Source organism: Pteropus vampyrus, unplaced genomic scaffold (genome assembly GCF_000151845.1).
Source record: "Pteropus vampyrus isolate Shadow unplaced genomic scaffold, Pvam_2.0 Scaffold632, whole genome shotgun sequence".
NCBI classification, from domain to species: domain Eukaryota; kingdom Metazoa; phylum Chordata; class Mammalia; order Chiroptera; family Pteropodidae; genus Pteropus; species Pteropus vampyrus.
Window position 1 is genome coordinate 293,187 of NW_011889413.1, and position 25,302 is coordinate 318,488.

The 25,302-nt window shown below is 60.0% G+C and overlaps 1 protein-coding gene across 2 annotated transcripts; it reads left to right on the forward strand.

Moving 5' to 3' along the window:
• The first annotated feature begins 140 nt into the window (after positions 1–140).
• Positions 141–19,660, forward strand: LSS (lanosterol synthase). 2 transcript variants are annotated; one of them, XM_011384843.2, is made up of 22 exons: positions 141–275; positions 649–817; positions 1,547–1,685; positions 3,174–3,282; positions 4,087–4,208; positions 5,424–5,520; positions 6,275–6,410; positions 6,635–6,743; positions 7,219–7,337; positions 8,392–8,489; positions 8,918–8,945; positions 9,814–9,870; positions 10,360–10,431; positions 10,659–10,709; positions 11,235–11,384; positions 12,064–12,160; positions 12,748–12,853; positions 15,118–15,183; positions 15,619–15,699; positions 16,117–16,287; positions 17,176–17,254; positions 17,678–19,660. In XM_011384843.2, the coding sequence occupies exons 1-22, from the start codon at positions 262–264 to the stop codon at positions 17,825–17,827; spliced, it is 2,220 nt and encodes a 739-aa protein (XP_011383145.1). In that variant the 5' UTR covers positions 141–261; the 3' UTR covers positions 17,828–19,660. The 2 variants fall into 2 exon arrangements, with proteins under 2 accessions (XP_011383145.1, XP_011383146.1); XM_011384844.2 differs by having other exon boundaries at positions 649–736.
• Positions 19,661–25,302: the final 5,642 nt, after the last annotated feature.

Below are 25,302 nucleotides of genomic sequence, written 5' to 3' on the forward strand. Positions count from 1 at the left end.
TGGCGGCCCGCGCACGCCCCGCCCACTCGGGCCAGGCCCCGCCCCCTCCGCCGTGGGGCTTCGCGTGCTCCACCACTGCAGTAGCCGGACGCGCCCTGAGCGCACCCTCGCGGCGCTCTGATTGGCTGCTCGAGCATCTGCTCACAGTGCTTCTGTGTCGTCCGAGATGCGCGCCTGCGCAGTGCGTGGGGGCGGCAGGTTTGCGGGCACCCGCTAGGGTATTTGGCTGCTGGCATCGCTGTGGAGGTTCTGGCGGCAATCATGACGGAGGGCACGTGAGTCCTCGCGCTCGGGACCCTGCAAGAAGGAAGGGCGTGGTCGCGGAGCTGAGGAGGGTCGCCGCGGAGGGGTCTTCCAGCAGAGGCTCTGCGTGTGCTGGGGGGCCGCCTGGCGGGGACAGGGCTGAGGAGAGTCCGGTGGGGTGGGGTGGGGCGGGGGGCCCGGGCGGAGGTCCCGGTGGCCGGCGTCTCCAGTCGCCACGACTAATAATGGAGTGGTACGTACAGGCAGAAATGGCGCCGAGAGTGTTTTATTTTGCAGGGTGACAAATAATGGCCTGCTTGTGGGTTGTTGAAAGTGAGCCCTTTGGGCTCTGACCTCGTCGGGGGTAGGCGGGATGGCCGCTCACTTGCGCACGGTCATTTTCAGGTGTCTGCGTAGAAGAGGGGGGCCCCAAAAGACAGAGCCGGCCACCGATCTCAGCCGCTGGCGACTCAGCAGTGAGAGGGGGAGACAGGTGTGGACGTATTTTCCAGAAGAGGAAAACCCTAGCCGGGAGCAGACTGCACTGGAAGCCGTCTCCTTGGGACTGGACACCGTAGGTGTTGGGTCGTGCTGGTCACACACAATGTCTGCGACACCAGCAGAAACCCGCCCGCATCCCATTTCCCTAGCCAGGAGCACCAAGAACCAACAGAGAGTTTTAAAAAGTTGCCTGTAAAAAGTGTTTTTTCCCTTGTGAAAAGAGATATGTGATGTGAGGCCTGGGCCACAAGCCACTGAAGCTGGTTCCTATGGGAGTCAGTTGACTTACAGAGCGTGAATTGAATGGACCCCTTTGCATCAATCCCTCCGTTGCTGTCATGGTTAAGAAATTGCTCTAATTTTGTTTTTATCCGCACAAAAGTTTATCTTCCAGTGAATTTCGTATGAGAAATTCAGTTCGTAAAAGAGTGTCAGTTTACATGGGGTCTCCCTGCCGAGCCCTGGCCTCAGTCCCTGTGCGGTCTATTGGCCCCTTCCTGTGAGAGACCCGGGTCTGAGTGGGCATCGGTTCCCCACCTCACGGTCTTGGGTACCTGGTTTATAGTTAAGGTGTCTTGGTGAGGTTGTGAAGAAATTTGCAAACGTGTGTGGCTGGAAAGCAAAACTGAGAATGTGCAACTGTCTTTGACTTTGCTGCGATGGTAACACCATCATCAGAGCGTTTCAGGTTTTCGCTGGAAACAGCTGAAACTTCTCATTATTTCCACTTCAGCAGGCAGTGACGAGGGCTTCTTTGGCCTGGCCCCCACCCCTCAGCCCTCCTCTCTTTTCTCCTTTGCAGAAGAGTTACTTTAGAGATTTGCCCAAAGCCCACACAGCCCGTGAGGGGGCTCTGAATGGGATGACGTTCTACACGGGGCTGCAGGCCGAGGATGGGCACTGGGCGGGTGATTACGGCGGCCCACTCTTCCTCCTGCCAGGTAGGAGGGTGCTGCCCCGGCCTGTGGGCAAGGCCACTATGGGGTATCTTTGGGGTCTGGGGTCCTGGCCTGACCTGGGTCACATCCTTGGTGGCCATCTGTGCTGAGCAAGCGAGCAGGTAGGTGCCTGCCCAGGAGTTCGCGTGGAGGGTCGTGGAGGGTCGTGGAGGGTCGTGGAGGGTCATGGAGGGTCGTGGAGGGTCGTGGAGCGTTTCCCGGTGCCCTGGTTGTCCTGCTGCTGGTGCTGGCCGGGTGGGAAGGCACGGCCTGCCCCGCCCAGCATCCTGACGGGGCAGTCCCTGTGCAGAGCGGCAGGGGCACTGCAGGTGAAGGGTTGAGCTTGTGCAGCGGTGCCAGAGGCGGGCACAGGGGTGGATGGGGATCTCAAGTTCTCCTTGGGCAGCTCGGGCATGAGATCAACTCGGAGGGCTGGCTGATGGAGCTCAGCCAGTGAGCTACAGGTTGGGTTGGGGAGTGCCGGGGTATTGTATCCGGGTGCCCATCCTCGGCCTGCAGCCCCGTGTAGAACGTCATCCCGTGCACAGACCTTTCTCTGTGGAGCTCCTGTCTTTGCTTTCAAGCCCGGCTGCCGCCTGGATGCGGGCCTGTCCTTGGGGGCAGGTCGGGCTTGTTCTTCCCTTGGCCCCACCTGGAGCCTGTTGAGGCCCTTCCCAGGGTTCACTCTGACCCTGGGCAAGGCAATAGGATCTCAGGTGCCTTGGCTGCCGTACCTGTGACATGGGGATGATGAGAATCTGTTGTGGACACACGTGCCCATACGTGCGTCACTGGTGAGCACTGGTTCTGGGCCCCATGCCCCGGTTTCTTCACCTGTAAGAAGGAGAAGACGCTGGCTCTGCTCCCTGCCTGTGTGTCGCCTGTCTTGGCAGAGCCACGAGGCTTCTTTTCTGTGAGCCTCTGTGGCATCTTGGCACCTTGCTGCCCTTCCTCCAGGCCGTGTTCTCTGAGACGTGCCTGTGGCCATTGTGGCTACCTGGACTGTGATGTGTCTGAGCCGGTCGCGCTCATGGCACGTCATGCAGTGCCACAGGCATGTGGCTGGTGGAGCCAGGGGCCGGGGTTGGGGGGAACCTGTGAGCACCATGCTCAGGAGGGCCAGGCAGGGAAGAGACGGTTCTCTGTGTAGAGATTATTGTCCAAGGCCCCCATGTGCAAAGCGCCAGATGCTAATAAACTGCTTATAAAACAGTAGCATAGATAGCAGTTGTCACCCCACAAAGGGTGTCCCAGCTGGTGGGGCCCTGGAGTGGCCAGGTGGGCTCCCTGTGCCCAGGCAGGACTGGCACAGTTGTGGCTGCTGCGCCAGGGCCTGCCCCATAGTCCCTGACGGTGGCAGGAGGGGAAGCCTTGGCAGGCATGTTTGGGAAGGAGGTCTTTGGGAACACCTCCCTCTCGGCAGGGGCGAGAGAGTGCCTACTCCCAGCTGAGTGCCTACTCCCAGCACAGAACATCCTTTCTGCCACACAGGCCTCCTGATCACCTGCCACGTGGCACGCATCCCTCTGCCAGCGGGGTACAGAAGAGAGATTGTGCGTTACCTGCGGTCGGTGCAGCTCCCGGACGGCGGCTGGGGCCTGTGAGTGCGTGCACGTGCACACACATCCTCACATCGGACACACACCTGCGAGGGGTGGAGTGACTAGCTGTGGACCCAGGGTGATTGGAGGGGAGCTCACTGTCACAGCTTGTGCTGTGAATTGGTTTCGTGACCGATCGAGAGACTCGTGACCCTCATGGCACAGTGAAAGCTAGCTGGCTGTCATCACTAAGGCAGAAGGGGTGTTCTGACTCGGGGCGGAGCTGGGCTGGCCAGTTCCCCATCCTGGCCTGCCTTTCTCTGGTGGGGCTGGCTCTGGGATCCGCGCCCTCCCCCAAGGCAGTTGGCTACCTGCTCGCTCTGTCGTGGGTTCTGGCAGGCCAGGTCCACACCACTGGTCCTCATGACAGAACCCGAGGGGGACAGCTCAGCCAGAGCTGTGGGCCTTGAGCTCAAGGGCCTGGCTCTTTGGCCTGCGGGTCCCAGCATGTCATGACAAATGTCAAGGCCTGGGTGGTGCTTATGACGCCTCAGACTCCTAGCCTGCCCTAACGTGTCACCTTGTCATGCATTCTGTGTGGTTTAGTGCTGACTGGGCCTGAGTTGGGACTTGCTGACTGAGGTGTGGGAAGGGGCAGAGGCCTGAGGTCGGTGGGTCCTGCACGGGCGGTTTTAGAACTATGGAGTTGTCCTCGGAAGTGGCTCTTCTGGGTTTCTTGTATTGTCAAGACAGTGGAAGGTGTTCTAGTCTTCTTGATTTTCTAAGGAATTTTCTAGAAAGCATTGCTTAATTTCTTAAAAGCCATAAAAGATGTATTCTCATCCTGTCTCCTGCTTGTGCAGGCACATTGAAGACAAGTCCACAGTGTTTGGGACTGCGCTCAACTACGTGTCCCTCAGAATCCTGGGCGTTGGGCCCGACGACCCAGACCTGGCACGAGCCCGGAATGTTCTCCACGAGAAAGGTACACCCTGCACAGTGCTCCCTGGGTAAAGACTCCTTGTCACCTCGGCTTAATAAGCCCTTGCGAATAGAAGTAGAGGCACTGTCAGCCGAAACATGGGCCAGACCCGTGAGCACGGGCTCATCAGAGCCGGAGTAGGGATCGTCCGACCTGGCCAGTGATTTTTAAAAAGCAAGGTAAGGCGACCACGTAATTCTGGTCATTTTAGAGAACAGGCTAACATGTTGCTGGCGGGCGTGGCCTGCAGCGACCTTTAGACGGAAGGAGCAGGGGCCGGGGGCTGCACCACATCCCCACGCTCACCCTCCTGTGTGCTGCCCACGGGGACACCCTCTCTCTGTGGGCTGTGCGGGAGAGTCACCACATCCCTGGGGTGGCCCATAGCTGCCACCGCTCCACGGAGCTGGCAGGTCTGGCCTGCCTGCATCCTGATGACCCCCACCTGCCTCCTGCTTGCGCAGGCTCCCTGGGGCTCCCGTCTGCACCTGAAGCCCCTTCCCACCTCGGGCTCAGTGTGCGCTCCTACTGCCTGTGACCCGCCTTCCATCCTGCCCTATCTGCCGCCATGGCAGCCCTCAGCCAGGACCTGGCACCTTAGATGTCCCTTCTCCGGGAGTCCTCCTGACCTGCAGGCCAGGTCAGGCCTCCTGTGTGCATTCTGCTGGGACCCGCCACCTCACGCCTGCTCCTGCTCAGAACCAGTCCCCCCAGCCTCTGGTTCCCTGCTGTGTTCAGGCGCCTGGCCATGTCCCCTCCTTGGGTCTGGACAGTGTTTCTGTGTCTGGGACCTGTATTGCTCGGCAGGCTCCAACTTGGGCCACAGTGTCACTGACACCGTATTGGAGCCCCGGCCTGCCTGCAGAGCAGGGACACAGGCTGGGGTGGCTAGGAGTGACCCCAAGAGGAGGCCGAGTGTATGCACGCTGCTCTGGTCACCTTCCCTAGGCCCCTGTGGCACGGCTGCTGTGGGCATCTGGGCCCTCACCTTTCTAGGTAGCTGCCCGCGTCTGCTGCTCCCTCCAGGTGGGGCTGCGAACGCCTGTCCTGGGGTGGTCACTCACCCTGGGGCAGCTTCAGGTCCCGCCCGAAGCTATGGGGTCGGGCCTGCTAGTGGGGCTGAGCTCCTTAGTAGGCCTGCCTTCAGCTCCTGCAAGAAGGCCACATGGGCTCCAAGGGTCCACCCAGGGGAGTGACGCAGGTCTGTTCTCTCCTCAGGCGGAGCCGTGGCCATCCCGTCCTGGGGGAAGTTCTGGCTGGCCGTCCTGAATGTCTACAGCTGGGAAGGCCTCCACACCGTGCTCCCAGAGATGTGGTGCGCTTGCTCCGCAGGGCCCAGCGGGGCCCTCGCCCCTTGCCGCCTGTTACCCAGACGAGGGGCGGTCCCTTCTGTGGAGCGGGGCGTGGTTGGACTGCTGGCGGCCCTGCCTGGCTGAGTCCCGCGGGCAGACAGGAGGAGGGAGGGAGGTGCCGTTGGTCGGGCCGGCGGGGTGCCCTGTAGACCGCCTGGTGTGGAAGGGGGCCCCTCTGGCTTTGTGGCCTGCATGGCCATGGTTGCATCTTGTTCTCGAGCGTCTGCAGAGTAGAGAGAAGGTGAAAGCCCAGCACCCCTCGCTGGCCTCAGCATTGGGGTGTGCATGCCGTTTCGTCTGTCCCCGTGTCTGTTTTGCTGGTGGGTGACAGAGTTAATCCCAGGCGTCATACTTTACCCCTGAACATTTCAGATAGGAGAATTTTCTTTACAGCAGAAGTACAGTACTATTTAAACAGTCAGCAAAGTCCACGCTAGGCCTTTCCCGTCTGACACAACCAGCATCTTGCGACATTTTATGACATCTAATGAAAACTATGACATTTTTTCAGTAAACGTTTCTATGCGTAGTAGGGTCCCACTGTTCCCTTCAGGAGGTGAGGCTCCGGGAACCTTTGGGACCCCTCTGGCTATGAGTGCTGGCTGTGCTAACTTGGGCCTGGACAGCTGTCCACTGTGTCCATGCTCGGGAGGCCTGGGACCCAGTAGTGGCAATGGTGGGGGGGCTGGGGCCCTTGCTGATGCACTGTTCCCCCAGGCTGCTGCCTTCCTGGGTCCCCGCGCATCCGTCCACAATTTGGTGCCACTGCCGGATGGTCTACCTGCCCATGAGCTACTGCTATGCCACTCGGCTGAGAGCCGAGGAGGACCCCCTGGTCCAGAGCCTGCGCCAGGTGAGAGCTTCCCGGGGCACCCTTGAGGCCTGCCGCTTCGTGTGCCCCCCACAGGGCCCTGGGGTTGGGGTGGCGCCACCCTTCCTTTTCCTATGTGACTGCCCAGTGGAGCTCGTGCCAGGTGGGACGGGTGCCAGCCCAGTCCCCCAGTCCGGGAAGCAGGACGGGGTGGGTGGGGTGGAGGGAGGGCGTCTGGCAGCCCTGTGCTGAGGCTGCATCCCCAGGAGCTCTACGTGGAAGACTACGCCAGCATAGACTGGCCGGCGCAGAGGGACAACGTGGCCCCCGGCGACCTGTACACGCCACACAGCTGGCTGCTCCGTGCAGCGTACGGTGGGTGTCTCCCCGGGTCAGCTGGCCCCTGAGGTGATGACCAGTGTCCTCTCCTGTCGTTTGGGTCACGTGACGACGGGGCCAGTGGTGCGCCTCCATTGCAGCAGGCCTGCCCTGTCCTCGCCCTGGGAACGAGCTGGGCCTCCGGTTCCGGCTGAGGGCCTTCGAGTGGCATCCCTTCCCTGGGGGAGAGCAGGCAGGGACCCCAGGCCCCATCTCCCTGCGGAACCTCCCCTCGGAGATGGCACAGTCGTGCTCCCCGTGCCTGCTGGGTGCTCCTGAGTGCTGAGGACCCCGCTTACAGCTGTGAGGTGGGCGGCCGCCAGGTGTGGGGGGCGGACTGCATACGGAGTGAGGTACAGCGGGGCCAGGAGGACAGAAAGATGGCAGGCTGCTGGGGAACTCTGCCTGGTCTGGGCTGAGGCCAGGAGCTCCTCTCCCTGCCCGGTGCCCGCTGATGCCCTCGTCCCCACAGCCATCCTCGACCTGTACGAGCGGCACCATAGCACCAGCCTGCGGCAGCGGGCAGTCCAGAGGCTGTATGAGCACATCGCAGCTGACGACCGCTTCTCCAAGTGCCTGAGCATCGGCCCGGTCAGTGTCCCCACTCGCTGGGTATCGGCCTGGAATGTGCACCTGGCCACAGCCCAGGGTAGGTGCTGGCCCAGTGGCCAGTCTGCGGAGCTGGGAGTGCGGTCTCCCTGCAGGCAGCTGTCTCATCCCACAGGACCTCATTCTGCCCCGACCTGTGAGCATGGTCCTCCCCCCATCCCACCAGCCGGCGTGTCTGAGCGCTGTTTCTGCGGCCACCTGTAGGGTCTCTGGCGAGCCATGTCCCATGACCCCGTCTGCCCTTCTCTGATGAGTTTAGCGCATCAGGGCTGCTCGGGTTCTGTTCTTGGCTCCTCCGAGCCCCACGGTGGGAACCGCCACTGCTCTGAGCCTCCGGGCTCCTGACCTGACTCGGCCGCAAGTTGCGGGGCAGGCAGAGGCCAGGTGCAGCCAGGTGTGCGGGGCTCTGTGGCCACCTCTGGTGCAGAGCAGGGTAGCAGTTGCAGGAGGCAGAGTGGTTGTGAGCTCCTGGGGGCTGTGACCGCAGGTCCTCTGGGCCCACCCAGTGCATACAGTCACCGAGCTCCCCTCCCGACCCTGCTCCCAGGTCTTCCCTGGGCCACAGGGACTCCATGGGCCTTCAGTGATGGCTGGCCAGCCGTGTAGAGCACACGCGTCCGATGGGGGTGCACGTGCATTCTAGTCGGGTCTCTGCCTGGGGGAGCCTGTGGGGAGGTCTGGGTCTCTGGAACACGTGGCTCTGATCTGTGGCCCCTGCCACAGGTCTGGACCCTGTGCGCCTCAGCCCACACACCTGCTCCAGCCCTCGCATGGTGGTTCTGCCTGCTCGCCACCGGCTGGGCTCACGGTGCCTCTTGCAGTTCGCCCTCCATTCTGTGTGCCCGCCCTCGGCCCCTTTTGGCCTTTCGGGGAGACCCTGCTTCTTAGAGCATGACTGTGGCCGGTCTGGCTCGAGGAAGGAGGGTCAGAGCAGAAGGCTCACCGGCCCGAGGGCCTGCGCTGGGGCCTCCAGTGTCGGTTGACAGCCTGCTTCCCACCGGTGTGCCACACGGTGCTGACAGGCCTGTCCCCTCAGATCTCGAAGACCATCAACATGCTCGTGCGCTGGCACATGGACGGGCCGGCCTCCAGTGTGTTCCAGGAGCACATCTCCAGAATTCCCGATTACCTCTGGTGAGGGCCCTGGCAGGTGTAGCTTCGAGCCTGGTGCAGACGTGGCGTGGGGCTGTGCCGGGGCCACCACTCGCGCGTGTCTGTGTGTCACGTGTCGGTGAGGGGCCCGGTGTCTGGTGGAGGCTTGGGAAGGCTGTCTCAGTGGAAGGAGCCACCACAAAGTGCAGACTCTGGGCATTTCCGGAAGGCAGAACTAGGAAGCCTGTGGACAGACAGGGCTGCTTCGGGGACCATCGGGAAGGCCTTGGGGACGAGGGTAGCGGGTCAGTTGTGAACGGTGCCCTGGGGCTGGAGGGGCTCCTTGTCCTGGAGGGAGCCTCCTGGCATCCCTGTGCAGCGAGCCAGCGGCTCTCACGCGGGCATGGCTGTGGGTGCCGCCTGGCCCCAGCTCTGCCCTCGCTCCCTGACTGGGCTCTTTTCCTTCCCAGGCTGGGCCTCGATGGCATGAAGATGCAGGTGAGGCATGGGGCAGCCCGCCATGGGTCTGTCGTGTTCAGCAGTCGCTCCGCACGAGCCCTGGCGGTGCGGGGAGGGCTGGGGGACCCGCCCGTCCTGCCGGCCACAGCAGGGGAGCCCAGGGGCTGGGGCTGTGGGAGCCCAAGTGGCCCAGAGCTGCGGTGGAGAGGCCGCGTGACCCAGAGCCCTCACGCCACCTGAGTGGGAGGCGCGGCCTCGGGAGCAGAGCCTTGCCCTCCAGGCCCCCGTGCCTCCAGGGCATGCAGCGTCTCTGGCCTCTGCACGCAGGCTGCGGGGTGCTATGCGGCTAGCCCACCATGTTCGGATGTTGTAGATGATCTGGCGACAGCGCTGTTCCCTCCACCCCTCAGCGTATTTGCTGTGTGTGAACCTGCGGGTGGGGTGCCACGTCACAGGACCTTGTCCTGTCTCAGCTGCAGAGACCCTGGGGACAGTGAGCTGGGGAGCTATTAGGTCCCTAGGTGGTTTCATCTGTTGTTACCTGCCTGGCTTGTGTGGAAATGCAGAGCTTCCAGCAGCGTCCTCGGTGTACACTGGCCACTGGTCATCACTGCCTGGGGCAAAGGCCGTCGGTGGGTGGGCAGTGGAGGAGGTCCTGGGTGGTGGCCGTCCTGAGGTGCCCTGATAGTTCTGCTCTTGCTGGTAGCCCGGTGAAGACAGGTGGGGCTGCTTGCGGGGCTGGCCCTGGTCAGGCCCTCGCGAGCTTGAGGGCTACACAGAGCTTAGGGTCTGGGTCAGGTGTCAACCTGGTCCCTACCTCTTTGTGGGAGCTCTCGGTCCCCAGAGGACGATGGCTGCAGGAGGGTGCCGCCCTGGCTGCTGTTAACAGCCTTCCCTTTGCGTGCAGGGCACCAATGGCTCACAGGTTTGGGACACCTCGTTCACCATCCAAGCTCTGCTGGAGGTACGTGTGTGTCCCTGCTCTCCAGCCATCGGCCGACCTTTCCACGTGTCCGCCCCTGAGCTTGGCAGAGACACGCACTGCTGGCCTTACTCTTGGCTCCTGGGCTGTGAGGCATCTGGCAACAGTCTAGTGGAGGCGGGGTCTTGCCCGGCAGCCCGGGGCAGTGGGCCGGCGAGACAGTGGAAGGGAGGTCTGGGGGTGTCCCGGGCCACCGGGCGGCGGGGCTGCTCCAGGCTCCCACCAGACTCTGACTGCTCCTGGCAGATCCTGACAGAGCGCCGAGCCATAGAGCTCTGGGCGGGCCGTGCAGGGTGGGCCACTCCATGGTGGCTTCCTCTGTTCACTTCATTTCGCCGTTGTCTTTTTCTGACTTGTCATAGACACTTGAGACCCTGGGTCGGCTTGTCTCCGGTCCCGGGGGCGGCAAGACATTGTCAGGCCCACCCGTGCATTGTCTGGTGGCTGATGGCTCACATTTTTCTCTTCCAGGCAGATGCACAACACAGGCCCGAGTTTGCGTCCTGCCTGCAGAAGGCACACGAGTTTCTGCAGATGTCACAGGTGAGCCCTGGGGGCCTGGGGTCCTCCTGTCGCCCCTACCCTGCCCTCTTCAGCTCCAGGGGTGCCCGATTGTGTTCTCCAGTGGTGGGCAGGGTGGTGCCCAGAGAGCTTTCTCAGTCACCAGTGGTCTAGAGGCCACATCCCTGGACCCCCTTGTCCTGCTGCACCGGAGCCCCTCTGCCCTGGAGTCTGCCCATGGCAGTGACTGTTCTCTCCTGTGCGCCCAGGTCCCAGATAACCCACCCGACTACCAGAAGTACTACCGCCAGATGTGCAAGGTGCTGCAGCTGCGGCAGCCCTGAGAGGCTGCCTGCCATGTGCGGGGCCTCGCCTTCGGGGAGCACTCTTCCTGGGCCCCCACGCTTGTCGCCCTGACGGACCATGTGCGGGGTGCCTGGCACTCTCCAGACAGTCCCTAGTGCAGTGGTGCGCGAGGGGCTGTGCGCGCGGGCTCGTCCCCGTGCTGGGCACGAGCGTCCTGTCTTCCGACAGCCGCACAGACGTGAGATGAGCTGTGAGGGTGTGACCTGGAGTGACGGGGGAGGTGAGGGAGGGAAGGGCCGTGAGCACGGACACGACCGTCCCCATGTCCTCGGGGACACGACCGTCCCCATGTCCTCGGGTCGGGAAGACGCCTCGCCCTTTTCTCGTGCTTGTCCTGTAGCGGGGTCCGAGGGTGGCGGTGGGAGACTGCGGCCTGTGTGGATTGTCATGCCGGAAGGCTGGGCTGGCCACACGTGTGTGGCTTGGGGCTGTGGCCCGGGCAGTCCCCACCCCACCCGTCACAGGCCCGTGCTCCGCAGGGCGCCTTCCCCTTCAGCACACTGGACTGTGGCTGGATCGTCGCCGACTGCACCGCCGAGGCCTTGAAGTCCATCCTTCTCGTGCAGGAGAAGTGTCCCTTTGTTACCACACATACCTCGAAACAGCAGCTCTTTGATGCTGTGGCTGTGGTGAGTTTGCTGGGCATGGGGCTGTGGCCACCAGGCCCCGAGGCTGCTAAGCACGTGGAGGTCCCTGGGCCCGTGACCGCCGGGAGGAGCCATGCCCTCGGCTGCATGTGCCACGGCGCCCGTGTCAGCCAGCACTCGGGCGAGAGCTCCAGGGCACGTCCCGTGAGGGCACCTGTGCCTGGCCGGCTGGGGCCCCCACTGGGTGTGGAGTCAGTGTCCCTGGCCTGGCCATGGGGTAGGGTGGGCTTCAGGGTGGTGGCTGCAGCCCTGTTTTCTCCCTGGAGCTGGGGGCTCACAGGCCTGGCCGCTCCGTGCCCTCCGGGGGACTGACAGTCTCCACAGGCTGCCTGAGAGCAGGGAGCCCCCGCAGAGTGCCTGTGGCCACGTGGCTCAGCTGCACCGACACCGCTTACCGGTGGGGTGCGTGCGTGTGTTGGGGTGGGTGTCCCCCATGGTTACTGGTGGGGTGTGTGTGTGTCAGGGCGTCCCCCACGGTCACTCCAGCGTACGTGGCTGATGGAAGTTGCAGCCCCTTCAGGCACCAAGGGCCATGACCCAGCGTGGACACTGGCTGGCGCTGCCGGCCCTTGCCCGTGGCGCTCAGCTTGGCCACGAAGCCGGGAGGGCCACAGCCCGTGTCTCGTGCACTGGCTCAGGGCGTGCGTCTTTCTGGTTCCAGCTGCTGAGCATGAGAAACGCCGATGGGGGGTTTGCCACCTATGAGACGAAGCGCGGGGGCCACCTACTGGAGCTGCTCAACCCCTCGGAGGTGTTCGGTGAGTGGCGGGGGCCTGTTTGCAGGCCAGAGGCCCAAAGTCTTCGCCTGGCTGCAGGCTGTGCCCCAAAGCTCCGACAGTTGACAGCGCCCCCCAAATCTCTGGGCCTCCACAGCGGCTGTGGTGTCCCCGCTGTACGTGGGGGCAGCACGGGTCTCCGAGCTCAGGCCCAGCCCGGCCGTATTCTCCTCAGTGTTCCTTGTGAGGGGTGTCTGTGTGGACCCTCCCACCCTGTGTCCCCTGCACGTCTCAATTCTGGTCTGTGTGGCCTGGTTCTGTGTGTGCTCTACCCTGGTGTTCTGACCCCAGGACCACTGGACCTCGCTGTCATTGTGAACACAGTCCAGTGGAAGGCTTTTGGGGTGCAGTGCAGCTCTCTGCCGTCCCACAGCACAGAGGGGCCTCCAGGTCCCTCGTGGAGGTGCTGCCTGCCACCTGGGCTGGTTACTGGTGGAGGTGTCGTTGCTTCTTCTGGCAGATGGTCAGGTTCCTTGTGTGACGGTGCTTTGTCCTTCACGATTTGGCCTGAATTGCCAAAGTGGGCAGCCGCAGTGAAGCTCACTCCTCGTCCCCCTCGGTGTTGCCAGGGGACATCATGATCGACTACACGTATGTGGAGTGCACCTCGTCTGTGATGCAGGCGCTGACCGTCTTCCACACACAGTTCCCGGAGCACAGGCCCGGGGAGATCAGGTAAGAGCCACCTCGGACACAGCCCCGGTGCCACCAGCCCAGGGCCAAGGGCCTAGACGCTGCCAGCCTCGCCGCAGAGAGCCAGCCTCCTGCGAGGGCTCTGACACCCAGGACCGTGGTCCTGCGCCCCCGCTGGGGCTCCAGCCGCGGTCTCACCACAGAGACGAGGTTTCCACGTCTTCTTTCCGGGCAGCGTCAGAGACACGTGCATTTGAGTGCGTGGTGGTCTCTGCAGGTGTTTTTCCCCTTCAAGCCTGGCAGCAGTGCGTAGCAGCGCCCAAACCCTGCACGTCACGCCGGGTGACCCGTCGCGAAGTGGGCACACTCGCCAGCAGAATGCCCCTCCTGGTTCCGTGGCCTCGCGCTCCTGCACCAGGGTGCCGGCGGCAGGGCTCGGGGGGCCGGGCTTCCTTCCCTGGGCCTCCTCGGAGGCCAGGCGGGGGCCGTCTGCTGGGTGCAGATCCCACGCTGCTTCGCCCCTGCTCGTCCTGGGCCCGCAGGGCCTTTCTGTAGTCAGGACTCAGGTTGAGAAGTGTTTCGTTGAGGAAGTCACAGCCGTGCTGGTGAGAGGCCGGCCTGCCGTCCTGGGGGCGCTGCTGGACGCTGAGGGGGGCTGGGCCGCGCACTGGTCCCTTCCGTTCTCCAGCGGAGTTCGTGGGGCCCGGCTCTTTCTGCCTTACGTGTCCGGAGCGCCTGTCGGGGCCTGGGGTTTTTGAGGAAAGTAGCGACGTGGTGCCCTTGTCGCAGGTCCTGGCTCGAGAGGGGGACGCTTCTAACGTTTCTCCTCTGGGACCGACGTTTGGGTAGGTTTGGGGGAGTCGCTCCCTTTCCGGTTAACAAGTATTTTTCACTACTTTGCTGAGTTGTTTTTTTTTTCCATGGTGAACGGGTGTTGTGTTTCAGCAAACAATTTTTCTGTGTCTGTGAGATGATTGTATGTTTATCTTTTATCTGTTAATTTAGTCAGATGATCACTGTGGGTTTTCTAATGTTAAAACACCTGTGCGTTTCTGGAACGATCCTAACTTGATATATCTCTGCCGCGTGCGGTTTTCCGACGTTAGTTTAGAATTCGCGTCTGCATCCGTTAACGAGCGGCACGAGGGCCACCGCCCCACTTTCCCTGCCTGGCTTCGAAAGGCTTTGTGGGTCTCAGCAGAGTGTGTGCTGTTCGCCGCCCGCTGGCGAGACTCACGGAACGCCAGGCCTGGAGTTGTCTCGGGGAGAAGTCGGACTTCCGAGCCCCGCTGTCGGTAGTTCTGGGGCTGTCCAGCCCCATTTCTTCTTCGGGCTGTCTAATAAATTAGTTTCCTAGGGAATTGTATATCTTGTCAAAGTTTTTAAATGTGTTGCTTGAAGTTCTATTTTAACTTCCTGATTTCCGCCCTTCTTACCGCTGACGTCATGTGTCCCGCCATCTTTGCTGAGAGCAATGTTGCTGCAAACTTGATGGCTTAAAACAACACACAGCGATCACTTCCTGCCCCCGTGGGGTTCAGGCCTTGCTGGGTCCCCTTGCCTGCTGACCAGGCTCTTGTCTGAGCATCGAGGAAGGAAGGTCTGCCCGGCGCTCCAGGGCTGCTGGCAGGTCTCTGCCACCTCTGTGGAGTGTCAGCCTCTGGGCCCGTCTCCTGCTGACTGTCAGCTGGCGGCCACCCTTCATTTCTGGCCTGTGGCCTCTGCTGGCAAGGGAAAGAAGGACCCTGCTGGCCAGAGAGAGCTGGGCTGTCATGGGATGCAGTCACAGGAGGGCCATCCAGTCCACTCGGCAGCAATCTGGTGGCTATAAACAAGTCTCGGGTGCCACCCACACTGGGGACAGATGACAAAGCGTGAGCCCGGGAGACGAGGGTCCCGGGCTCCTCGGCTGCATTGTACCTTCTCTCGGGCCTTCTTCAGAAGGCTTCAACGTGTCTCTCTTGTGCTCAGAATCTTCTGTTTTCTAATTTTTTTTCTTTATGGAATTTCATTGTGCGTGGTTTTCTGCAGCCTATGTCCCTGACGTTGTTCCCAGCAATTTCGACCCTGTCCATGGCTGCTTCTGACGTCGGGCCCCTCCCCGTGTTTGCATGCCCTGGTCTCCTCTGTCCCCTGTAGTTACCCTGCCTTGACCTGTGTCCCCTCTGAACTCTCTGAACTGTGAGTTTATTTTCACACGTTTTAAAGGTGGAGCACGTGCTCTCCTCTGAGCCCGCAGAGTGGGTGGACGTGGGCAGGTGGCTGTGTTGCCAGGATGCGTACCGGGCCGTCGTCCTGTGTTGCAGGGAGACCCTGGAGCAGGGCCTGGAGTACTGCCGGCGGAAGCAGAGGGCGGACGGCTCCTGGGAGGGGTGAGTGACCCCCGGTGCTCGCGGGGCTCTGCCCTGTGCGGGCGCTACACCAGAGGTCTCTGCAGGAAGCCACCAGCCCTGGGTTGCCGGGAGACCTTGTCCCTCCGAACGCCTGGCCCCGCCCTGGCAGCATTTGCTGAGTGTCAGGTGTGCCTGGAGGCTTGCGCCTTGAGTGTGGATTCTGATCACGTGTGTCCCCCTGGATTTGGGTTGTTTCTGACCTCGCTCAGAGGTTCCTGCAGAGGGAGCTGCCCCCCAAGGGCCAGGAGGGGCAGGTCCGTGGCTCGGCCGCAGAGCTTTGTGGTTGCTGTGGTTTGTGAAGGCCACACGGATGTTCTTGAAAGTGACCACCGCCCCCCAGCCGGAGGGCATTGCCACCCTCTTGTCTGCCATGAGGGGCCTGAGAGCTGAGGCCGTTCCCTCTGTCCCCTCCAGCTCCTGGGGCGTCTGTTTCACCTATGGCACCTGGTTTGGGCTGGAAGCCTTTGCCTGCATGGGACAGACTTACCACGACGGGTGAGTGTGTGTTGGGGCGGGGTCTGGTCAGCCGGCTTCTGCTGGGCTCCTTCCTTCGGTGCTGGCATGGTGATGTGAGGCCACCATCCCGGCTCATGGCCCAACAGCATCTGCGTGGAAAGTGCTCAGTCCGGCTGCCTGTCTGCCGGGCCACCCGGCCTTCAGCTTGCCTGACCCACCCCCACTGCCAAGGGAATGGACAGTCCAGGACACTCGCCAGGTTGGGTCAAAGGAGGGGAGGGGTCTTGGTCCGAGCTGTGTCCAGCTGCAGAGCATTTCTCTTTATCTGTGCCCCTTTGCACCCATGGTGAGTAGCCTGGAGTGCAGCCCCGCAGCCCTGAGCCAGCCTGGCCAGCGTGAGCATTTGGGCTCGGCCCCTCCCGCCTGACGGCGTGCGGGTCTGGTGTCTGTCTGCAGGACCGCCGGTATGGACGTCTCCCGGGCCTGCAACTTCCTGCTGTCGCGGCAGATGGCGGATGGCGGCTGGGGGGAGGACTTCGAGTCCTGCGAACAGCGGCGTTATGTGCAGAGCGCCCAGTCCCAGATTCACAACACGTGCTGGGCCCTCATGGGGCTGATGGCCGTCAGGTGGGGGCAGGGAAGGAGGGACAACGAACGTGGCGACTTGGCCGGGGAGGCGGGCGGCTGAGACCCGAGTGCAGGGCAGGAGGGGTGAGGCCCACGGGACTGCAGCAGGGGCTCCCCGGGTGCGGGTCGTAGGTCCTTCCAGACCAGAGGGTTCCTGCAGGGGCACCCAGCCCACAGCGATGACGAGGGATGCGAGAGGCCCCAGGTGCCCAGGGTGAAGTGCACAGCGTCTGCAGGGCTCGCGTGGGCCCACTTGTCCACAGCGGGGTGCTAAGGCACGTGTGTGCACAGGCACACGGACACGCAGACGTGGGCACATGCAGAAACAGCACATGACACGCGTGCAGGCGTGTGCAGGCACATGACAGGGACATGCAGGGTCGCAGCCTGTGTTGCTCTGCCTGTGCTGGGTTTAGGGCCATTTAGGGAAACTTCGTAAATGCCCAAAGCTAGACCAGGTCAGTGTGAGCGAGAGGCAGAGCTGGCGGGGGACCCCCAGGGCTCACAGACTGGCCCCCGTCAGCCGCCCGCAGTTGAGTGTGGTCCCAAACTCACCTCTGGCCGAGATGAGTGAGGGTGAGAGCTGGGCCTGCGGACAGTGGAGGGTGCAGGCTCGGCCACTCCCTTGGGCGCGCAGGGCAGCGCCTGGCTGCCTTCATGGGCCACCCACTCCCTGCCCACATCTACACTTGCTTCTCATGGGGCACCTTGAGGTGTTCTAGGTATCCCTTGCGGGTGGTGACACCTCACACATGTTAGGAGTTCTTGTCACACTGCATTTCACATTTTTGCCCTGTGCTGGCCACAAGGGTGGGCACTGGGTTTGGCTGCAGCCAGAGGTGGCTTATCATGGAGAGTGTCCAGTGTGCTTGTCGCCCCCTTCCCCAGGCACCCCGACGTGGAGGCCCTGGAGCGAGGTGTCCGCTGTCTGCTCAGAAAGCAGCTCCCCAATGGCGACTGGCCTCAGGTGCGCAGTGGTGAGGGGTCCACGCCAGCACTGACCCCGTCCTGCGGCCCCTCCTGGTGCCAGGTCTGCGGGCAGGGCGTGGCTTTAGGGCCCTGAGGTTTGGAAACACCCCCAGAGTGGCCTGTGCTGAAGGCAAAGCTGTGCTGGGGGTCGAGGGTCCGTGAAGGGGGCGCTGGCTGGAGTGCGGCGGTCGCCCCTGCGGGCCGGGGCCCCACGTGCACGCGAGGCTGACCGCCCTCCCAGGGCGGGCCTGGGCCAGGCTGGCGGGGCTGTTGCAGGGCGAGGGCCCGAGGTCTGGGACTTGGTGGGTGATCGCTGAGTGGCGTGCTCCCACACTGACTCCCTGCCAGCCCCCCTCCCCGGTCTTGGTTTGGGGAGCACCCGCTTCCCGTGGAGCCTGGGTGAGTACCGGTGTCCTTGCAGGAGAATGTCGCCGGGGTCTTCAACAAGTCCTGTGCCATCAGCTACTCGAACTACAAGAACGTCTTCCCCATCTGGGCCCTCAGCCGTTTCGCCTGTCTGCACCCCGAGAGCACCCTCGCTGGCCGCCCCCTTGCTGGGCACTGGGAGTAGCATCTGGCGTAGCTGCCAGGCGGTGGGCATCAAGGGAGTCTGGCGAGCTTGGGGCATGTCGCCGGCACACGGAGCCCCCGCAGCCGGCCGCCTACTCCCGCTGGCCGAGGGATCCTGGGACGGCCTGGTGGCTCAGACGCTTGCCCTTCAGCATAGGTCTGGTCCTGAGGAGGGAGCGAGATGCACTGACTCTGAGGCCCGGGCGTGGTCCCCAGCTCCTGGGCGGGTGCTCTCCCCCTAGTGACACTTCTCAGGAGGGGCCGTGTGTCTTGTCTGCCTCCCACCCAGTTCCAGCCCCTCCCACATCTCCTGGCTGTTGGGCTGAGGGACCAGGCGCTTCCACAAGCAGCTGGTGGGGTGAGGAAGGGGTTTCCTGGTCACTGTGGCCGCCCAGGGCTCATCGAGGACCAGGGACAGCCGGGGCACGCTGGCTCTGACCTCAAGGTCTTACATGCCGCATTGCAGGCAGCACTCATGGGCACTGGCATCGCCACCTCCAGGTTTATAGCCACATCGTAATGACAGAAGTGCTCAGGGAGCCAAGCGTGACCAAGGCTGTCGGCTTGTTAGCCGCGCCCCAGCCTGTTACTCCCACCCACTGCAGCCAGGCAGGCAGGTGTGATGCCCGGGTGCCCAGGTGGCTGCTGAGAACCTCGTGCCCTGGTTTGTGCCCTGGGCCAGGTTTCCGGGGTGATGCCTCTCACCAGTGAGCCACTGAGTGTGCGAGGGCCTGGGGCTCAGAGTAGGAATTCGGGTCCTGGGTTTGCCATGGGCCTTCCGAGACTAGCTGTGAGGGGTCACCAAGAGCTTCGATGAGAAGAAAACCCAGGCCTGGCATTGCCCCAGGGGTCCCACCCCAATGCCACCTCCATCAGCCATCAGCCATTCCTCTGCTCACCCTGGGGCTGGCAGCAGCCCCCCACCGTGCCCTAAGGCTGACTGTCCTCCCTCAGGCAGCAGATTGGCATCTGGACGGCCCTCTGCTTCCAGCTGTCCCTGCCCAGGACCCGGCAGGGCCCTTGCTAAGACTCCGCACTCCTGCCTCCCTCCCACAGCTCCCTTGGCCCTTGGGCACCATCCCCGATGCCCGGGTCTGCCCCCTGACCTCTTCTGCCCTGAGCCCCCAGGGCTGGCCCCTCCGGCTTCCAGCTGTGGCACAGAGCGGGCATCTGGGTGCCTGCTGCATGTCGACACTTTGCCCAGATGTTTTGCTGGGTTTCGTTCAGTGCGGGAGCCGCGTTGGAGCCCTTTGAGACCTGCTGGGTTTGGTCATAATGCCTTTTTAAGAAATTAAATTTAGAATATTTTCTTTCTAATTACAGTAGACGTTCAGTATAGTTTTAGTGGTTAAACATTTACGTAATTTACAAAGTGATCACAATACGTTTAGCACCTATCTGGCTCCCTACGTAGTTACTACGGGGCTACTGACCCCGTTTCCTGTGCTGCGCGTCACACCCCTGTGACGATTCTGTAACTGCCAGTTTGTACTTCTTAGCCCTGTCACGGTTCTCACCCAGCCCCCAAAGCCCGTTCTCAACTTATAGCCATCAGTTTGTCCTCTGTGAGCCTGTTTCTGCTTTATTAGTTGCTTTATTTTGTTCTTTAGATTCTATATGTAAGTGAAATCATAGGGAATTTGTCTTTATCTGACTGAGTGCACTTAGGATAATACCTTCTAGGTGCACCTAGGTTGTTACAAATGGCAAGATTGCACCCTTTTTGAGGCTAATTTTCCATCGTGTGTATGTCCCACTTCTTTGTCCAGTCATCTATCCATGGACACTTCGGCTGCTTTTGTATCTTGGTTTTCGTGAATAATGCTGCAGCGAACACAGGGTGCGTACGTGTTTTCACTTTAGTGTCTTGGATTTCCGTGGATAAACACCCAGAAGTGGAACTGCGGGGTCCCGTGCTGGTTCCAGCATTGATCTTTTGAGGAGCCTCCACCCTGTTGTCCATAGTGGCTGCACCAGTTTACAGCCCCAGTGCGTGCGGGCTCCCTTTGCTCCACGTCCTTGCCAGATTTACTGATGATGCCATTCTGACAGGTGTGAGCGATATCTCGTCGTGGGTTTAACTTGCATTTCTCTGACAATTAGTGACATCGAGCATTTTTTCATAGGTTTATTGGTCATCCTTATGCTCTCTTTGGAAAAATGCCTGTTCAGGTCCTTTGCTCATTTTTTAATTGGATTTTTTTCGGGATTGAGTTATATGAGCTTTATGTAAATTTTGGATATTAACCCCTGATTAGATGTATCACTGGCAGATAGCTTCTACTAGGTAGGTTGTCTTTTCATTTTGTTGATGGTTTCCTTTGCTGTGAAACAAGCTTTTTAGTTTGATATAGTCCCATTTGTTTATTTTTTCTTTTGTTTCCCTTGCCGGAGGAGATATATCCAAAAAAACACTGCGAAGAGTGCCGTCAGAGAGTACTGTCTGTTTTTTCTTTTAGGAGTTTTATGGCTTTGGGTTTTACATTTTAGTCTTTAATCCATTTTGAGTTTATTCTTGCATATGGTGTAAGAAGGTCCAGTTTCTTTTTTTTTTCACGTGTATGTCCAGTTTCCCCAACCTCATTTATTGAAGAGACTGTTTTTATCCCGTTATATGTTCTTGTCTCCTTTGTCGTACATGAAGTGACCACATAGGTGCAAGATTATTTCTGGGCTTCCTGTTCTGTTGCGTTGATCTGTGCATCTGTTTTGGTTACTGTGGCCTCGTAGTGCAGTTTGAGATCAGGTAGTGTGACACGTCCCACTTTGTTCTTTCCCAAGATTGCGGTGGCCGTTCGGGGTCTTTTGTGGTTCCATGCGAACGTTAGGACGGATTGTTCTGTCCTCGGAGAGCACCCTGCTGTCGTGATTGCACTGAGTCTGGGTGGCTTTCGGGACCTTGCACTTCATCTCTGGCCCATGTCCTGGGGCAGCAGCAGGGCAGCCTACACTTCACAGTGGCCACTGGCCCCGGAAGGCACCAGCCGTGTCCAGGTCACTGGACAAAGCATAGGTTTTCCAGAAAAGAAGTGACAATATGCTTTTATACTGAAAAACTTATTAGAGTGCTCTCACGTGACTACCTGAGCAGATGTCGGGTCCTTCAGGCCAAGCCTGTCATGCTCGTGTCGTGTCTCATCCTGGGAACAGTCGTGGATCTGGGGTTTTCTGAGCCTGTCACTCAAGTACCATGTGACCCTGGACCACCGCAGTTTCAGGGAACAAGAGTAGCTGCTCGCAAATAAGCAGCTGTGTCTTCAGCTGTGTCAGGGGAAAATGTTTGCCTCAACCCGACTGAAAATCAGGTTCTCTGCCCTGGGCAAAATACTGAAGATTCTCGGATTCAAATTCTCTTAGCTTCGGTTTTCAGATTCTGAATATTATGCGGGACATTTCCTTTGGGGCCATCGCAGGCTCTGTGTCCCCGTGATGGGAGAGCCACAGCCTCGTCTCAGGGATTCTCGAACTGGGATCGTTGGGCTCCGTGGAGACCTCGCCTCGCTGAGCAGGGTCACTGCTGCTGGGGGCTTAAATTTCATTCAGGCAATAAAAACGCCTTGAGAGCGACGCGTCTGCTGTGGGTCCCCCCCCCCCCCCGAGGAATGCATCGTCAAGAATGAGGACGTGGCATGTGTTTAGGGATAATTGGCTTAGAAACGATCCTATTAATAGGGGGAATGTGGGTAGCACAAATTCTAGTAAGTGTAAACGCTATACAAATGAATTTCCTCAAAATTGGCTCCGAGGAAAACATAGTAAATTCCCCGCATATGGAATCAGCTCTAGTCACCCTGACGTGTCCAGAATGCGTAAACCCTTTATTTGAACAATTATTAAGGGAAATTCCTTTTGACGCGCCTCTTAAAGATATTATGAATAAATTATAACAAGCTGAATTACCAGAACCAGTTTATACTCCTGTTCCCACGCAGTTAGTAGAAAAATTAGTAAAGGATAAGAAATTTACTCATAAGCCTGTGCCTACTATAGAAGGGCCTCCTTTTGTGGCCTCGTGGATAAATAAAAAACTCTGGTATCCACCTAGGGGGGCTAATAGTATGAAAAGATTACCTGATCTTCCTTTGCCTTATACAGAAGCTTATAATAAAGATAGTAAACATATAGTGAATAAAGATAGAATTCATGTGCCTTATAGTAGTTTAAGTTTCATAGTAAGGCTGGCTAGGTCAGGATCTCCTTGGTGCTTAAAAAACAAAGGAACAGAAACTTAGCTTATGAAAGCAGCTTTGTAAAACTGATTTTTATAAATATTTTCCTCACTACTGCACCAAGGAAACTTTTGAACAGCTATGAGAAAGGTTCAGCTTGAACTTTAGATATAGCATAAATCACATAGCATTTAAAAGATTTCTTCAGGCAGAAAGAACAATGTCTGCCCACAAGCCAATGCTTGCTGTTATGAATACATCTATCTGTCACCTTTACTTAAATCAAACTGTATCTTACGTAATAGATATAAGAATTAAAAGTTTAGATTGTTCCATCAGGTTGTTCTGTTCTAATGATTAAGAGAAAAAATGTACTAGTTAATCATGAACATTAATAATAATATACTCTATAAGATTTTCTGCTTCGCCTAACCACAGAAATTTAACTCCCTGCTACCTTAACAATATAGTATAATCAAATGCCAAAATAAAAAGTATAAAAGTTGTACTCAAATCACAATAAAACGGAACAGTGTCACACCGCCTCTGAGCTGTGTAGTCGACTCTCCTGCGCCGACGCCTTGCCCACCTTTGGGGCCCCCTGGATCCTGTCGTGGCTGGACCGCGGCAGGACGATCCTAAATGTGCGTGCACCTAATAATGGCTTCAGGGTAGCGAAGCGAGAGTGGGCGGGACCGAGAACGGGGCCAGCGCCGAGGGGCAGCGCCACACGCCTCAGCGGTGCAGACGCAGAAGCCGCGGCCGGCTCGAGGCGCGAGGTCACCGGCGTGTGCAGCATGCCCGACATTCAAGTCCGCGTAGACCAGCGGTCCCCAACCTTTCCGGCGCTGGGGAGCGGCTGCAGACAGATGGAGCTTCGCTCGCCCACCTGCCGCTCACCTCCTGCTGTGCGGCCCAGTTCCTGAGGGACCATGGACCCGTCCCGGCCCTTGGACTGGGGGTTGGGGACCCCTGGTGTCGGCCATTTGCTAAGACGGGCCACGTGCTGAGTCATGAGGTGAGTCGAGGGTGGGACCATATGGGCTCTGTCCTCTGACCTCGATGGAATTAGGACTCGGTAACAGAAAGATCTGGAAAATCCCAGGTGTTTGGAAATTAAACAATATACTTTGAAATCACCTAAGGTCAAAAATGAAAGCACGAGGAAAAGTGGAAGATGTTTCAGGCTGAAGGTAGAAACAGTATGTAGAGCAGAGCCTAGCGGAGGCGTGGGAGTCAGGTTGACGGGTCGGCCCCACCGTCACGTCTCCCCGCAACGTGGGGTCTTCGTCATAGCTCGCTGTGTTTCCAAAAGGAACTGAGGTTAGGGGGCCGCGGGCGGGAGCGTCTGATCACGCCGCCGCCATCGGCCTCCAGCTGCAGTGTTCAGCGTCCTCAGGGGTGCTGGAGGGGGCAGCCAGTGCCACGCGGCCCTGGGCTGGGGAGGGGGCGGCCAGTGCCACGCGGCCCTGGGCTGGGGAGGCGCATCTGCCCCCCGATTGTGCCGTCCCTCTTGGCACCTCAGCATAGGGCCTCTGGTCACAGGCCTCATGCGCAGTGTCCACAGGGCAGAGGCCAAAAGGCAGGCCTTCACGAGCAGCGCTGGCAGGGGTCTGGAGCCCGGGTCCTCGGCGCATGTGGTCTCTGTGCCTGGTACCTGCTCTCAGAGTCTCTGGTTCCGTCTTGAAGACCCCTCCCTCCCACGGGAGGGTGAGGGCGACGTGGACCACTTCAGTTACTTGTTTTTTTAGTGAAGGGGATTCAACTGTCAGTGATATAGCAGGCGACTCCCTGCCCACCTGTGCCATCCGCCTCAGGTCTCGCTGCTACAGACACCTGCCAGCGCTGTTCCTCTGTGCTCCCATGCGGGGTGACAGACCGCGTGGGGACCGTGAGGGAATGTCATGAACACTTAATGCCAGCGTTCCACAATGCAGATGGCATGCACAGGCCCCTTCAAAGACACCACTGCCAGCTATGTGGCCGTGAGAAGGATGAGAAATTAGAATAACCTATGTGTATGTAAGAAATTGAAATGAAATTAAAAGTTTTCTCAGAAGAAAACTCTAGGCCCAGATGGCTTCACTGGTGAATTTGATCAAACATTTAAGAAAGAAACTAACAAAATACCCAGAAAACAGGAGGGAACACTTCGCAACTTGTTTTATGAGGTCAATGTGACCTCGATAGCAAAACCAGACCGAGACATTACAAGGAAAGGAAACCCAGGCCAATGTCCCTCACAGACACAGACACTTAACCAGATGGCAGCAAGTCAGACCGGCCTACGTCCCAGGGACGTGCGCGTCACAATCGGAACTGGCAGAACGTTGGCAGGCCCGGGCCGGAGGGGCTGCGGCGTCAGGGTTTCCTTGGGCCAGGAAAGAGAGGGGGCTTGAATGCGATGGGGGAGCAAGGGCAGGAAGGCCCCTCGTGCCCGGGTGCCTGGCAGTGTCCACCCCCTTTCCCGAGGCCCTGCCCTCTGACCTGGGGGCCAGCGGGTGCAGATGCTCGTCTGTCTGGGTCATGTAGGGCCATCTGCAGCCCACACGTCCCACGTCCTCTCCCACAAAGGCAGAGTCGTGCGCTCTCCTCGGAGCGCTGACACAGGCACCGGCAGTCTGGGGTCCTGCACCCCGAGTGCCTTAGTGGCAAGTGGGGGGCCTGGCACTGGGGCTGAGGGTTGGAGAACACGCTGGTTCACTTTATGGGCTATATCTCTGGCCACGAGGCTCAGCAGGGGCCCCATCTTGCCACATGGCTTCAGAGAAGCAGGACCGAGACCTCCGGAGCCAGGAACGCTGGAGGTTGGTGGCCGGCCGGGCAGTGCGGGCGAGCGGGCATTGGGGGCGGAGCAGCAGAGGGGTGGCTGACTGCGCGGGCCGCAGCCTGCCCTGGTCCGCACGGCGCTGTGCCCCGGTGGGGGGGTGCTTCGGTCCGGTCCGACGACGGTCAGCGTCCAGACACATAGCGCTGTCCATGGGGATGCCGGCATGCGCCCGGACCCTGCTCCCCGGCAGGCAGCTCCACCTCCAGCCCCGGGGCTGCCCGAGCTCCGTGAGGCTGGAGGCCATCGTGGGGCCTGGAGCTCGGCTCCCTGTGCCTTCAGTGCCCCGTCCACTGCCCTGTCCGCTCCAAGTGTGTGTCCCAGGGCACCCTGGTACACGTCCACGTGCAGACAGCTGCCCGGGTCCCACGGAGGCCCGTGGCGAACCACAGCAGCTCTTGCCCGGGGGTGGGGGTGGACTCGGCCCAACGTCCTAGCTGTTCTGAGAGGGTCCAGGTGCCGGGCCAGCCTCATGTGTCC